General features: G+C 40.8%; 1 protein-coding gene across 1 annotated transcript in view; it reads right to left on the bottom strand.

The window, feature by feature from the left end:
* Positions 1-418: 418 nt before the first annotated feature.
* Positions 419-16,937, bottom strand: part of zmat4a (zinc finger, matrin-type 4a) — a 117,594-nt gene continuing 101,075 nt past the window's right edge. The window contains exon 7 of the mRNA XM_076731664.1: positions 419-3,161. Within this exon, the coding sequence (XP_076587779.1) occupies positions 3,134-3,161 (28 nt within the window). The 3' untranslated portion in view covers positions 419-3,133. The remainder of the gene's footprint in view (positions 3,162-16,937) is intronic.

The following is a 16,937-nucleotide window of genomic DNA, read 5'->3' as shown; positions in this document are numbered from 1 at the left end:
GTGTTTTATATGTGAATAATAATGAATGATTTTAAAACACTCAAGCTGTGTTTTAGGAAATAACCTTAAGTGTGTCAGATAAAATTGGTAGAACTTGCGACAGGACACATTAAGACATCTTTGGTGCAACGAACATGTTAGATGTGAGAATTTAAATAACCAATTACTACTGACCTAATTATCATGGATTAAATATTTCAAACACTGTATGTTATTTAATCAGAAATAAGAGAACCGTGCTGCCTTGGTTGTTTTATGTGTAGTGATTGTGCACTCTGCTTTTTCCATCTTCGAGTTGGGGTTTAACATTAATTACAGTGATTATAATAACCTATTCTACTGTAGAGACATGGATGGTACCTTTATTGTGAACTTGATAAAAATAACACAATAACAGCAGCACCATACAAAGCAGAGCTTGTGAAGTTGCAAGTGTCCTTTATTCTTTTCTCAGACACAATAGAGCACATAACCCAGAGCACAAGGGGACTAGAGGGTGTATGAGGTGGACCTGTGATGAAGGAGAAACGACCGGTCCAAAGCAACGTTTGGACTGAAATGTTGTCACTCAGGCTTAGCAAAGCAATTCAGTGGAGATTTTTTTTTTTTTTTTTTTTTTTTTGCTGTTGTTGTTTTTGTTTTTTTGTTTGACTTGCAATAACAAATCATACGTGCACTTCTTATTTGCAATATCAAAAAACACATTTCTATAAATCGTTGTTGATGTTGTCGGTGGTGGAGCCTCTCACATCAGCTGGCGGCTCTGACATCAGCCAGCGACAGTTCGTTCTCAGTCCGTCAAGTTTCGTGATGATTTTTTTTCCCCTCGTCCTCTACGGTACAAATCTCCAGCTCTACGTTCACGTGATTCCAGCTGTCAGTGAACACAGAGGTCTCTGCAACAGGAGTCGAAGCTACGTTTTGATCGAACGCGGTTCTGCAGCTGACAGAGCACTGAAAATTACAGCAGAAGAAATCATCTCAACTGTAAACAGATAGCAATTACAAATTAATTTGATCCACAACAGTTATATATTATTCATTTCTAAGTTTCCTCATAGTTCTCATGTATACAACACTGGCTTTAAAGTCAACATCTTTGATTTCTTTACATGACGTAAGAAAAAAGAATGCTACATTAGCTTCGAATAAGATATATGTATATATAGATATATATAAAGCTGAATTACCCTTTGAAACACTCCACAGTAACACTTGTCTTTTTGTGAAACCATTGCAGTCCATTTGACCATATCTACCAACACATTCTACAAGGCTCTAAAGTGGAATGGATTCAGTACATGTGAATGTTCGACTCTCAACAGCAGTGTTAAATTTCACTAAAGCAACCAGTTACACCTCCCTGAGATGAAGAACACACTGAAATGAAAGCATGTTACCTAGAGAAAATATTTCTAAGCCTATAACACGGACCACATACAGTCGACTGTATCGGTTGCATTATAACGCAAAAGAAGTTTTTTCATTAATGGAAATAATATAATAATATCTGTTTAAACGTCATTTTCTGTCTTGGTTTATGGAGACTCATTGTTGTAGCATTGGGTATTGTTTCTGTTACAATGACAATGCCCTCACTGATGTAACTGCTGAGATCTAGGAGCGCAGTGTAATTACTAGAACAAATTGGGGTAAGAAACCTGAGCAGTCTGGTGATTAGTCTGGTCGTCAGCAGTTTAGCCAGATTACCTAAACCACTTCACCTGGAGGTAAAACTGAAGGTAAGCACTCCCATGATGTCAGCAATAATCCCTCACTGCACAGAAGAAAAGCTGTGCACCATCAAAGACCATTAGGTACTACTGTAAGGACGAAACTCTCAGCTGATCTACATTCCAACCCTCAACTATGGTCATGAACATTAGGAAACGACAGACAGAATGATACATAAGTGGCTAAAATGTTTTTCCTTGGGTTGAGAAGGACTCAGGATCCTTCTGGAGACCCTTGAGGACTGACGGTGGGAACAAGGATATCTGCGGTACCTTGTTCAGCCTGTTGCCACTGTGACCTGGACCCATGCAAGGAAACGAATGAGCGGTGTGTGGATGGAGCCTGTGCAATATTTCACTGTTGGTTCGCTGTCTGATCATCTGACTGCTTGTGTTTCTTGCCTTTTCAGACCTCTTTTTAGCAATGTTGTGGCATTCCCACATCTCAGCAATGACTTGGTGAATGCAGTGTTATTATCACTGATAAGAATGTTGGCTAAAACCAATAAGTTAATAAATCAGAATTATCCTTTGAAAGATTTCAAAATGATCTTTTCTTCCAGAGTAGATGCACACGCATCGTATTAATTCTGCTAGTCTCCCTTTCAGAGCCACAGACAGAAGTCATTTACTGTTCAGTACAGTCCATACAAGATAATACCATTGCAAGGTACAGTAAAAGAATCCCACCAGTGTCATTATTGCCATCAACCCCTTTAAGCTGCAAGGGGATTTAGCTCCACTGCAAGCATGTATGCAATAAAAGCATCATAGATGAGTTGCACTGTGAGTACCGTACAGAATCTGGGGGTTAAGAGAATGATCTACTCATACTTAAAGCCCATAATGCTAAGTAATGTATATCCTCTTTTGATTTTAAATAAATACAGTACGCTCTGTTTCATTCAAGTAAAAGCAAACAGAAAAAGTTAAAAACAATCCTCATATTCTCCAGTCAAAAATCCACATACAGTACTGAGCATCCTGTGGAAAATAAAGTAGAATTTAGTCCATGCATTTTTAGAAAGGCTGCCGTGTACCACATCCACTTTAATGCTCTCAGGCTGTCAGTGGATAAAAAACACAGTACACAGCTGCAGTGGAATGTCAAAGCTCAATGATTTAAGAGTGGCCAGCAATGCAGAAAAACTGTTTAAACTGTAGTGTATACCGACAGGTGAGAGTTGATGCAGTGTAGGGTGTTAGAAAAAAAAAATCTCTTATTTTCCTCCTTGTCAGGGCGGCCGAAACAGACAGAATGAAAGGCTGGACAGAGTGAGGGAGAAATTGAAATGATGTGGAGGAGAGCAGAAGCAGGGCAGAGGCAGAAAAAGCAGGGCAAGCTGACCACAGCTTGTCTGACATCAATCCAATAGTTGGTTGTTATCTTCGTCCCACGCTCACTGGACGCATATCTGATTCTTCAGACTGGTGGAGAAAGACAGACAAAGAACAAGACAAGAGAAAGGAGAGGGTCAGGTTTATCAGGGATACACTGAAAATCTCATATTCACAGCTAAATCTGCAGCAAGCAAACGTTGGCTTTGACCATCATGCCTTCATATTGTGTGTTGTGTGCATGTGGTGGTACAGCTTAACAGGAACAATCAGATGATCCACTACATCCATCTGGTTTATCTTTGACCTGCATGACATGCTGCAGTTGAGTGAGCAGCTGCTTTAGATAATCTAGTTATACAGTTGGCATGTAACCTGTTTCCTCATCAGGCTTCTCATTTCTTGCTCCATCTAATTTCCTTGTAGTAATGTCGGCATGTTCCCAGATCACGTCAGTTACTTTGGTGAATAAAATGTTATCATTTTATCCAAAACTACAAAAGAGCCTAATTGTAATAAAGCAGAATTGTCATTTAAATGGTGATGATTTGTCTGGTAAGAGAAACGTCACATGCAGACGTTTGAAATGCAGCTCAAACTGCAGTGTGAAGAACTCGACCGTGACTCAATTTCAGAGATGTCCTCCTAAGAAATCGGCATGGTTTTAGGAAACGCCCCAAAAGGACACACACCAGTGTGTACATTAAAGTAACAATGCAGGACATTCCATTTCAGCTAAGAGATCCCCATAAATCCTCCACACTGGACCTTTAAATACAGTAGTGTCATATCAGAAACGGTTTATCTTTGCAACATTGACTCATAATGCTTTGGTGGTGTGTCAGAGCAGAATATGCTTATACATGTTATTCTGGAGGACAGCTGCAATTGTATATTTTGTTAGTTATAATTGTAATCTATATTTCATTTATGTTGAAATGTCACTTGAATTTTAGTTTTGTTTCAGGGTGATCTGTGCATGGCTCGGCACACCACTGCAATGTAACACAGAGTCAGAAAATAGGACTTGGATCAATTTCCCAGCTGCAGATGGCGATTGATGTTTTCATATTTGGCAATGCATTTTAGCTACAAGTGTCTGCATGCAGGGTTAGTCCCTCTGATGTGCCCCCAGACAAACACTCACAGGGCACTTGTAGGCTGACCTTTAGAAAGCTGAGAGCTATTCTGCAAAATGAACAAACTGTTGCAGGTGAGTGGCTGCATGAATTAGTAAAGTGTATTGTTCCATTTCTCATGGAAAATAAAATTAAATAACCTCAAGGGAAAAATAAAATCTCCCCCTACTTTCAAGACTCAATTATAATTGAGTAAAAACCTGAAGTGACTCTTAGTGGGGATTAGTTTTGGCAGTCTTATTCAGAGCAGTGATCCGTTATTCTCCAAAAGAAAATACCCCAAGCTTTTTGGATGGATTGAAAAATCCTAATCGTAATTACAATTATACATATCAGCAATATGACATGAGCATAATCAACAAGGTTAGCGCAGTAGTGAGGACAGCAACAGTTTGCTGATTTTCCTTTTCCTTTATGACGGTTTTGTTGCACCATCCCTCTTCTTCTCTCCTGACACCCGATGTCAAAAGGTTGCCCGGTCGCTATGTTATTGAATGAGATGATGATGAGCAGGAACCTGTATGGGTGGTGGATGGCCTCATCTCTCCTCAGCTAGTACAGCTCACTACCCAATCACTCAACCCATGGATGACTGTGTCAAGACAAGCCAATGGCTGTTTTATCTCATATACAGTATAAACAGGATCACCAGTGCAGCTGTGGTTTAATAGCTCAGACGGAAATAAATGGAGAGGAAACCTGCAGTGTGCCCCAGTGGGGCTACACAGTGACAGTGTAACCGTGGATGGAAACATGACAGATTGACAGTTGGCATTGTTTTTTGCTGCTTTATTTTTACTTCACATAATCAATGCAGTTTCCTCTGTGGGTGAAGTGGGAATTGCATGTTGTCTTCAGGTGAACTAAGCATAATAATCACAGTCTGCTCTGTAAAAGGAACATCCCGCTGTGTGTGTCCCGCAAGGACAAAACAGCTCCGACACAACAAACCGTCACGCTTATTTTACCGGAGAGCTTGATGTGGCAGAACGCACCAGTGCAGCACAGTATACCCTCAGACACACACCTATACACACAAGATACTTTGATTTACTGAACTGAACCTAGCTAAGAGACTTTCTAACCTTTACCTTTAAGAAAGACGCCACGCAGTTGTCACAAAAATGTAGGTGTTAAGACGCCACAGCATACAAATCCTTCATATGGCTCCAGTACAGAGGCATAAAAAGTGTAATAAACTCGGCTTTCAATCCAACTTTATTGACTTACTCTGCACAACTCCCTGCTTTAAACGCAGATGTAACTCAGAGAAAGAAAGTTAATAAATGTAGTGGAAACTTTGCAATCCTCTTTTTATCTTTCTGTTTTCTAAAAGAAAAATTGGCTGTACTTTTGCTCCACTTTTCTGACTTTCTGGAAACAAAAGCATTATCACCTTTTTCTTGCTGGAGTGGATTTACATCTGATTATATTTTACTTGTGTGGTTCTTGGCCAGCTTTGTTTTTTCCTTTTTATATTTTCCATTAATGTGCAGAAATACAAAATAAATCCAGTGTTTTTATTGAATGTATTTACTTTGTGACAGTTTAGCTAAAAACACTTCAAATTGATTTATTTTACTGAAACACAATGTAATCACATTTTTTTTTGATATAAACAATTGATCTCTTTTTTTTTTTTTTTTTTTTTTTATTATATTGGATTCAAAACTGGGAATTGATAAGAACCAGAAACGCTACATAGAATCCAACTGGAATCCATGAAGTTCAGATGAAAGCCAGCCCTACTTTTGGCATCCCGTCTCTGTTAAATGAAAATCTCACCGACTGTCAAACCATCACAGCAAACAAAAGGCATGTGCTATGTGTCGTAATCTCAGTTCAGCGTTAAGATGGTGATGCACTGAGTAGCGTGGTGCTGGGATCCTGACAAAGCTGTCAGGTTACACGGTGTTTCCATCAGCCTCTGCTCTAGCTCCATTCCAGCTGACAGGTATCCATGCTCCACCAACCCTCCTGACTCTACAATAGTTTCCCCTTGATGAGGTGAGGAACAGCAGCATTTTCTGACTGGATTCAGATTTTTTATGTATGGAATTTTCAATATTTCATAGATGTGTGGAGAAGCGTAAAAGGTTGTGTGGAAGCCTGTCAGAGCGATGTACTGGTATGTTGAGGTTTATGCGTGTGCACGTTTGGATTGTGCCTGAGAACTGTGCTTGGGCGCTTACAGCTGCGCTAATCAATATTTCAGATTAATAATGGGTCAAATGACTGTGTGCACTGTGAAAGGAGTTGCCCATAGTGATGAACCTAAGCTGACCCAACTCTGCAGTCCCCCATCGGAGCTTTTCAGTGTCGTTCTGCTCATTGTTCAGATTTAACAGCCCACAGTTTGTTTGATTCCCACTGCTTTTACCAACCGTGCTCCCAGTGGCACACTGTATTCACAGAAAAGCTCTGATAAACCCACTGTACACGACCAGCTCAGCACCAAACAACAGACAGAAAATTAGCATGGCGAGCATAGAGGAGCATTTAGCAGCTAAAGATATTTCCCTTAGGAGTTGGTGGAGACTAAAAACAGAGCTAAAAGAGAGTGAATATTGGACTTACATTCACCAGGTAGACAGAAACACAGCTCCAAATGAATATTAATGTTCCTCTGTGTTTGCTGGATGTGTAGATACACTCCTGCTTGAATTTTATCTCTCTTATAGTCTCTTATCTAGCACTCCTCTCTGTGTATGCAATGTTTCTACAAAGAAAAACTGTCAAATGTCCTTGAGGGTACAGACACACATCGATGCATCTTTTTACCCTCACAGTTTGTAAAGTTAAGCTCAGCTAGAAGGTACAGGCATATACCTGCATGTATACTTAAAGAACTTAAAGAGGAAAAAAAAAAGACTTAAAGTTTAAATCAGGATTTTAGCACACACACACACACACACACACACACACAGAAGATTTAATAGTTAGTCTTATGAGCCTACTTACAATAAATGTCTAAAAGGGTTAGGGTGATATTAAAATGGACCGGCATTGGAAGACAGAATCTACAGAGCAAAAACAGTAGAAACAACCTTAAGACTTAAAATGGGGAAAAATGCACATTCTGAGAATTACAGTAATGGATTGCTTCCATTATGCATTCTGCTTTAATTTGAGAGGCCTTCTGTGTCATTCATCAATATGAATGTACACTCAATCTCACGCTTTACATTGCTGTAAAACCTGTCTTAATTATGGTGCATTCAGGATTTGGTGGAATCTCCTCTTTTCATAATTCCACAGCGATGTATTTTCCCCTTCAAGGCATCATTACATTTCATCCATTCTCCATCTGAAACCACATTCACTTTGATATAATGCAGTTGGCATACCCCTGTTAAAACATAGCATGCTTCAATATGAAGGTCTCAGGAGCAGAGTTCAAATCTGTCTAATTTAGCATCTCATTACACCAGTGAGCAATCTTACAGCCGACAGCTGGATCACAAGCCACCTTTATGACCTGTTCTTACATTCATCTTGTTTGTGTAGCTAACATGGCCCGGAGTCGAAGAGGCTGCCTTGTAAACACCAGGTCAGAGGGCTGATCCCTCAGCAGTCACTGTGTTCTACCCTCTTCACCTCTAGTGGGCTCAAAATATCAGATACACTCACCACTAAGCCACAGCAAGTAATGTGTTTTCGTACTAGTTTGATTTATGTGTGTCTGAAAGTCCCTTGTTGGCTCCAAGCACAGATATGCGTTGTTTATTTTCGTTTTCATGATAACCAGGACTGTTTGAAATGTGAAAAAACCATTTGCTGTAAACGGCTGTAGTTATGATTTATTATTGGTGATATAAATGCAAAGAGACAGAAAAGAGCAAGGAATAGCATTAAAATTCTGAAGGCGTCAAAATTATGACCAAAACATGATCTAGCTATCTGTGAAATGTGTGTGAGTTCCAATACCTACAATCCATATTACTTACAAAAGCATTACAACCAGTAAAACCAGAAACTATTCACAATAGCAATGGAGGCCTGACTGCAGCCTTTTCATCCACTTGTGTGAGATACAAGCAAACCGATGAACATGCAGAGGAAGGGTTACGGCCTAGTGTATCCTTAAGTAAGCAAGTTGCAAAAACACTTCCAACATAAAAGCTAGTCAGAAAGAAGAGTCAAAATCTAACTTTACTCCTTTGATGAGCCGATGTAATTGACTCCATATTAACTACTGTAATTGCAGAGCAATGAGAAAGATGGCAGGGACTAATGTTAGAAGAGCCACATGCAAACTGTCTGTCTGTGAAGTGAACTTCACTCCTTTAAATTTACGCTGACAGCGACATGCACATTATGTACTGTGATAAACACTGATGTACAGCTTTACTATTACTGTTATTTGGAATCAATGAGGGTAAGTGTGATTTTATGCTGCATTCACTGGAGACAGGAACTGCCCTTGGCAAACACTTGCTTGTAACAGAAACTGTTTCGCTGTTGACTTCAGCAGAATCTTTTCGCCAAGATGGAGCTTTTCCAGATGCTTTTGTTGATGATGTTCTTTTTTTATGACCATATTTCTGTGTGAAACATCCATCCTCACCTCAGTACAGTAAAAACATCCAAGCACAACAGAAGCAAACAATAAATGATCTCTGGATTATTACATGAGGCGATGTTAGACAGACAAACACGCGTTGCATCATGTGTTAGCTTGTTCACTTGTGAAAGCATACAGCATGTATTCTTTAGTTAGCAGTGGCTTTCTCTCCCATTTTAGTTGAATGCCTCACTTGGTGAAACACTGACAATTCCAATCAAACATGCATACAGGCAGACAGACGACTGACCTGTTGATGGGGAGAGGGGGTATACGTAAGCCTCTCTTCAACAGTGTCCAGAACGACAGCATTGTGGCAGGTCTGATAGGGTTAATGAACTTTAATACACAGCACTGTAACCGTGCCAGCTCACATTAGAAAGCCAGACGATGACTGGTTGGGTTTAATCCCATGCATTTACTGCAGACTGGATACGTCTTATCACTTTCATGGTTGTTTTCACGACTTATCAAACTCAGTGGCACAGCCTTTATGGGCACTTTTGATGTCAACAGAAAGCTTAGTGACGAGCGGTGTTTAATAAAACGATTATCATTTCTTAAGCTACTGGTGCTCGGTGAGAGTGGGAGAGGTATAGTGGGTTAACTGGCTTATTCATGGCAGCAGGACTGCTCTGTCACAGCAAATGAAATGTTCACGCTAACAACTCAAGGAAGATTTTAAAGAGTATGACCTGTAGCCAGGTTATTTTCTGCATGTAAAAACACTTGATGCCAGTCAGAAAAACCAAACTCTTATAAGCAAGTCAGACACATTGAATACGTCTGCATGTGTGTGCTGTGACTCTTCACTTTAGCCACCTCTGGGTGACAGAGGGAGCATTGGTTATTTATTAAACTCCTCTCCAGCGCAACATGATGTCTCACACATTACTAATGAGCACCATGCATAGATTAATCAGTCATGTGAGAGCACCGAGAAAAACATCTGAAGGCCTTCTCGGTGCGAGCGGCGAGTGTAGATTCAGTTGCCAAACTCAGGAAACAGATTTTTGTCAGAGTATCTGAAATCCTTGCCGCTGTTTGCCTTCCTCTCCATCAAAATGTCAGCGCTCAAATGTGCATCCTCCCTAGACTGACAGCAGGACAGGCTTTTAAAGACGCTCGGGGATGATACATGGCCTCAAGCCCAGCCTTTAAATCCTACTGCTCCCCACACACACACACACAGATTTAAAGTCAAGAGTAAAATTTTTCAAAGCTACTGTATATCAAGGCTCCCAGCTTTCCTCTTAAGGCGAAGAAGGGTCTCATAAGTAATTCACAGTGCAGTCGGTGTAGGTTACACAGCAGCAAGACCCCCAACGGCCCAGAGAAACCACACCACCTAACTGCATCAAGTCCTCCAACATGGCAACTCTGCAACTTATGTATTCTTGTGGCGTGTGACAAATTGTGTCAGCACATTACTCAAGTGAAGCATTTTTCATGCATAATTCATCCTGGAGCCTACATTCCACATGGACATTTTCAAATCCCTTTGAAGTTAATTCCCTCTTCGTGATAAACAGGCCCGCTCGCCTCGGCTGTGTTGCAGCTTATGATTGTCTGTGTCGTCTGTGTTGGGGGAAGTCACCTGTCCGAAACAATTTTACTGTACAATACTGGAGTGCTGGAGAGATTTACATCTAATAATCCACCATGCAGGAAAGTAGAAAAAAGCCTCCTGAGTACTTTGATGTGTTTGTACATTTAAGGAAAATTCAAGGATAATTTAACATCTGTTATGCCACACACACACACACACACACACACACACCATTCCTGATGATGAATTATGAACAGCATTGGGCTTGCCAATGATTTTAAAGGGGACAAGTGGGCATAGGGAGGACAGGTAGTCTCTGTCACAGTGGCTTGCTCTGGTGGCTTTCTATGTGTATATGGACTGGCCCTCTTTGACAGCAAGAGACGATTTTTAATTATAAAACACAGAGCAAAGGGAATATGTCATTACCCGCTGTTGAATGACAGGGCATTAAATGAACTAAGGTTGGCATCAGTATCAGCAGGCTCCGGGGAGAAAGAGAAGAAAGCAGGTGAAGGCACTTCCCCCACTTGGAAGTTGACAATTGTCTCCTCTGTAGCCAACTGGGTCCCTGAGTTATCGCTCAGTGCACCAGGGAATTAATCAGTGGCTTGACGATGGGGGAAATGAGGCTGAATAATAAAAGGCATTACGATCCCTCTCTGTGGTGTTGCTTTCTTTGTCCTTTGTCCTCCCCAGCCCATGATAATTTTATGCCTGGGGTCTTCTCTTGTCATCAATATCCACCTACCTTGCACACATAAAGTGGTTTGTAAAAATCCCTCCGCTGAGCAGCTAATGGGTGCAAGGTGTAGAAATGGCCCAGCCCTTCGCTGAGCTCCTGCTGTGCATTGTTGTAAATCACACAGCCATTACATGGGAGATGAGTGCTGAGAAAATATGAGCGCTGAAAATTCCCCCTGCCTCAGCCCGGGCTGTTTTCTGCTTCAGCTCACAATGCACTGTACATGCTCAATATTTAGCCTCCCAGCACCCTCAGAACCAATGGTGCTCCAAATCATTTCCCACAGCTCTCCCCTGATGAGATCATTTCAAAAACACTGTCTCCCCAAGCTGCATTTCTTCTCTTTCCATTTTCAATGTGAGATGAAGTTGTTCACTGAAGATTATCATTCAGTAACTCACAGGAAGAGGATAGTGTCATTTTTCTAGCCAAGCACTTGCAGTTGTCTGCATTATGTGGCTGCATGACAGCAGAAGGCAAGGCAAGAAACAAACTTTACTAGAACTTCCATACTCCAAAATCCTGTAAGTACCAATCCTGCATTCAGGTTTATGGGCCCTGCCACTCTGTGATGCTTTATAGCAAAGAAGCAAAGTAGGATTTTTTTCTGGTCATTCTCTGTGGGGAGCAAATGTCCATATCTTACATCATCTTCTCAAACAGGTCTCAATTTGAGGGAATAAGACATTTTTCCCAGTTGCAGTTTTCTGAAGTACGATTGTAAATAATCTCATCACCATGGCTAAGAATTATTCCAACAGCATAATCACCAGCTCCTGGCACGAGCCTCACAGATGCAAAAAGTAATAATTCACTTGGCTGGCCTCATCAATTCATTAGGAAGAGGTGTAAATACATTGGATTACGAAAGCAGCATGCTGGTGTTTATCACTGACAGTAAGAATTTGACATTTTAACTTGTTCAACATCAGATGACAAATTGCCTTTGTACGGTGTGACAGGCAGAGGGGAGCTTGGATATAAAATGAAAAAGAAAAACTCAGTAACCTTCAATTGTTTCCATAATGTTGATCAATGTGTCTTGTTTTCAAAGAGAACATATTTCAATTCATACAGCCACACAGCGCACACTTTACTCCAGCCACTCCTCATGGTAAAATGCTTAAATTATATATTTCTAAAGATACAATTAAATGTCTCAGTGGGTCTATGCAGAGAAGGGTGTCATATATGGGAGACTATAGTTTCCCATATATGCCCCCCCCCCCCCCCCCAAATCTCAACATTGAGTGGATTAGTGTGTTGAGAGGTGGGTAAAAACTCTGCAGAGTAAACCCCACAAATGCCATTCACTCATTTCCAGTTGTTGAAATTGTGCCAGCCTAGAGACATGTGTTGTGTGTTAGCATTGAGCTAACAGACAATATGCTAGTTATTTATATGTAAAAATGATTATGATTCAAGAATCAAAAGAATCACAATACTTAAGTGAATCTAAAGTTTTTCCCCACCCCAAGCAGGCTACTTACTGTACCAGTGACTCATCACCTCAAAGCACCCTTACACAGCATCTGGTGGATTTCGGGTGACTCAAAACCACAAAGGAAGTTTGTCCCCATGTCTCCGTGACATGGGACAGACCTGTTGCAGTCGTGATGTATGTGATCTTGAAATGCAAATTTTGACAGAAGAACAGGACAAATAGCACACAGTTTACTCTCCCAAGGAGGCCCCAATGGCCATTTTGTTTCCATGTCTAAATAAGCAGCATTCAGTTTCCCAGAAGAGACCGCAGCCTCCCAGCAGCTGTATCAGCCAGTGCAGTCAACAAACGCTCACAGCTGAACCTCGCTTGCTTTTGAACAGACAGAGTAAATACGTTGGCTGAATCACAATGAGAGGAACTGTCAAGGCTTATTAAAGAGTGTTCTTTAATGCTTTGAAGTTGTGATCATTTGTATGTGCATGTTTTACTTGTTTGAAAAAGGTTGAATGGAAGGGAAGAATCACGCTGGTGGTGATGTTGATTTGTGGCAGGCAGGATGGAGCCTCAAGGGGCTGATTGCTCCCCAGGCTAGCCTCTCACATCGACTACCACGCCTGAGAGAACAGTAAAGGAAGACTGTGGAGAGACCTGTCAATGGCACCCGAAGGAATTCTCCATTGCCGGGTTGCTGCAGTGTTGCTGCCAATTATAGTCAATGAGTGGCAATTCACTGAAAAACAACATGCATTCGAGAGACTTTCAAAATTAGGAAGCCGACTGGGTGAAACTACGTTTACAGCACATTAATATTTGTAAAAGGGAGAAAAGCAAATTGGATTGTGATAGCACAGCGCTGTTGTTTAGCAGTGACCACGAGAGTTTGACATTTCAATGTATTCAACCTCAGCCAGATGACAAATTGTCTCAAGCTACAGCGTGACAGACAGAAGACAGCTTCTTATTGTTTGACTGGAGATATAAAAATAAAAATGAACATCTTTGTTTGAAAAGCCCTGTCCCATGCAGAGAGTTGCTGTTTATTTTTAGAAGTGAAGCACTAACTTTAGCCGTTGTGTAACTTTTTTTTTTTTGTATTCATCATTAGCGAGGACAAAGCTCTGAATAAATATGTCACTGTGTTTGAGTCAGAAGCATTTAAAGTGGAAAATATGCTTAGAATACTTGAACGTATGTATTTGTGACTGTTTTCATGATAAAAATGGACGTGAATTCCCCTTTTGGGAGCAAAGAATCTTCTATCCAGCATAACAATAAGGATTGTCTTGAGAAGCGAGCCACAGATAACCTGCCAGTAAATTGGGTACAGCGAATGAGCAATGCAGAACAATTGTGAGGAAATGTCATGAGGCTGAACTGAAGTGGAGAATCCGTATGCTTGCCTCCGTGCTGCCATGGGCCTGTTTCTAAAAGAGGCATGTGTGACATGTAAGTATTGGGTGTTAGGGTGGACAAATGAGAGCACAGCCACTTGTTCTTTTTGTGGCCGTGGAGGAGAGACACAAGACACTGCAGGGGAGAAGCAGGTAGGTATGCATCCAGGCTCTGCCATTACAATATCACATTCTGTTTCATGTCTCTCTGGTGAGCGTGGAGCGAACTAGCACAATAAACACAATAAATCGTGTTGCTCCTGTCAGAGTACAACCAGCTGATTTTAACCTAGCTGAGTACAATATTATTTTACAGCATGTTCTCTGATGTAGCAGAGGGCACAGCATGAGTCAGAGTACAGCACCCTGCACATAATCATGTCATGTCCCCAGTCACACCACCATATTGCATTAAAGTGACACCATGAAATGAAACACAGTGCCTTCCTAGCATTTATTTTTAGCTCAGCTAGCGCTGTGGCTCTTAGCATGTCAAAGTTCTGACAATGGTCTGTCAGAACTGAAACATCCAGAAACATCTCAAAAACCATTGGATGGATTGCCGTGGAACTCTGGACAGATGTTCAAGGTTCCCACAGAATGAATCCTGCTGATTTTGGTGATCCGCCAATTCTTCCTTTAGTACCATCGTGAGGTTGACATTTGTGTTTTGTATTGAAATATCCCAACTCTTTGATGGATTGTCGTGGAATTTGGCTTACATGGTGCCCAGAGGATGAACCGTTATGACTTTGGTGAAAGCCTGGCTTTTCCTTTAGTGCCACAAGCATGTCAAAAATGTCCCTTATCCTGTGAACTATCACAACATCTATACCTTGACACATTTTTAATGGACCTAATGAACTGCCAAAGTACATGGCACATCACACTATAGTTTTCACTGCTGCAGACTGTCTGAGTGATCAGGAAAAATCTCTGCCCTCGTGTCATCATCGTAACACATACATCATGAGTATGTGTTACGATGATGACCAATAGGATTGTGATGGTACACAGTATTTGTTTATACCAGGCCGTGAAGGCACATTGAAGCAATTTGACCATATGTTGAAATCTTGTATTCTCCACAACTGAGTATGATTGCACATTTGCAGAGACAAACACTCCAATAGAGAAGGACTTGCCTTCCTGTCTGTTTTTGTCTCGTTCTGCTATTCACACATTCAGGTGATGATGCTGTAGGTGACATTTTGTTGTGCGTTTTCACAGACATACCCAACTTCAGCTGAACAATGTCAGCACACACTTTCACACTAATGCATCATCCATTTTCGTTTCCATACGGTGGATCTAAACGTCACAGGAGGATCCTTCAGCAGTTCATTATAAGATGACTTCCTGAAGAACTGAGCCTATGGATTCGATGGTTTAGCAGTTGTGCTAAAATCACATATCTACTACCATAATATCCTATGGTTGGCGTGTTTGTTTCCATATCACACTGAGGCCACTTGAGAAGTACGGTCTCAGCTGTTTCATCTGTACCAGTGTTTGATTGACAGCTTTCACAGCAGCCCAGACTAACTGCACTAACTTGACAAACGCATCAGAGTTTGTTTGGACTGAGCTTCCTCACTAAAGCCTCACAGAGGCCCAAGCATGGTTGGAGACTTTCTTTTGCAAGTGAAAGTGTTTATGATATTTCAACCTCCATTCAAGGCTATGTTTTGCATGAACTGATGAGATACAGCATTAATTTGTAGTATGCACATCAGTCAGAGTGGCTAATTGTTATTAGATGGAGGCAAATTTTCTGGAGGCATTAATAATCTATGACTTACCATTCCCTAAGTCTTTTTCCAAATGAGTGGTTTGCTATCACAATATGCCAGAGTGACTAAAAATCTCAAATATAGATGATAAGAAATTCTTCACATAAGTGATTTATCAGGCTTTCTGCTGGCAGGGTCGATGCATTCAACTTCAACGAGCCAAAAGTGTTTTTCAAAAATGAAGGATTCATTTTCACTGTTGTGTGGCTGACATTATACAGCTTGGCTTTTAACAGTTTTCAAGTGCCCAAAGGTCTGGAAAGCAACCCAGCAGTGAGAAAAACAATACATCTACAGCCGCATTGCTTTTCCACAACAGTAGCCTCAGATGAATATATGTCAGACTTGCAAGGGTAAGAATACTAAATACAGTATCTTCAGGTATTGACTCTGACCAACACAGTTACCCTGCACAGAGCTTCGGAAACAATCCCGTCAACTGCTGTGTGAAATGTGCAACAGATTGCTATTCAGCCGTGAAGGCACATGTGGCTAATCAGTTTCTGGGGCCAATCAGCATGGTCGGATCTAAAGCCCATTTGTATGCACGTGTGTCTGTGCTCATGCATGTATGATGAATACACACACACACCTAGTGGCCTTGATGGATGGCTATCCTGGGAAGAAGCGATGGCACAATAATTACTCTGTCAGCTTGATTTGACCTATCGATAGCAGCCCAGTCTGAATACACTACAGGATTGCTCATATTAACAAGCAATTTGTCTTGTATCCAGTTTCAAAGTGATACTTTAAGCTAGAAAAAGAGATCATTGAAATTGATTCGATTGAAGGGGAATGTTGAAATGAATTTTTAAGAAGAACGAAGACTGCTTAGGGAACAAGCGTCACTTTCGTGTTTCATTTGCATTCTGGTAACAGTTTACAAATTTCCAAACACAAATGACTGTGTTTCAGGTTAAAACAAAGTGGCTGATTTTTGCCGGTTGAGCTCTTACTCCACTATGCTGTAGAAACAAATTTTCTGTCTTTATATCCATGAAATATAATTAACTAATTACTAATTTAAGTTTTATAGTTCTATGGATGTCAGTATTCTGTGTTGCTGTATGATGCAGGAGAACCTTTGGCTGTCCTGGTTAATCCATTTTATGGTAAGGTCATGCATGTTATTAAACACACATTATTACAAAAAGATACATCAGCACACCTTATTAAAAAGACAAGCTGTGCAGTACTTTTACAACCCGACATGTGGCTTGAAATGCTGAATCACT

The sequence above is a fragment of the Chaetodon auriga genome, chromosome 5 (genome assembly GCF_051107435.1).
Source record: "Chaetodon auriga isolate fChaAug3 chromosome 5, fChaAug3.hap1, whole genome shotgun sequence".
Lineage (NCBI taxonomy): Eukaryota > Metazoa > Chordata > Actinopteri > Chaetodontiformes > Chaetodontidae > Chaetodon > Chaetodon auriga.
This window is presented reverse-complemented; position numbering and strand designations above follow the sequence as displayed.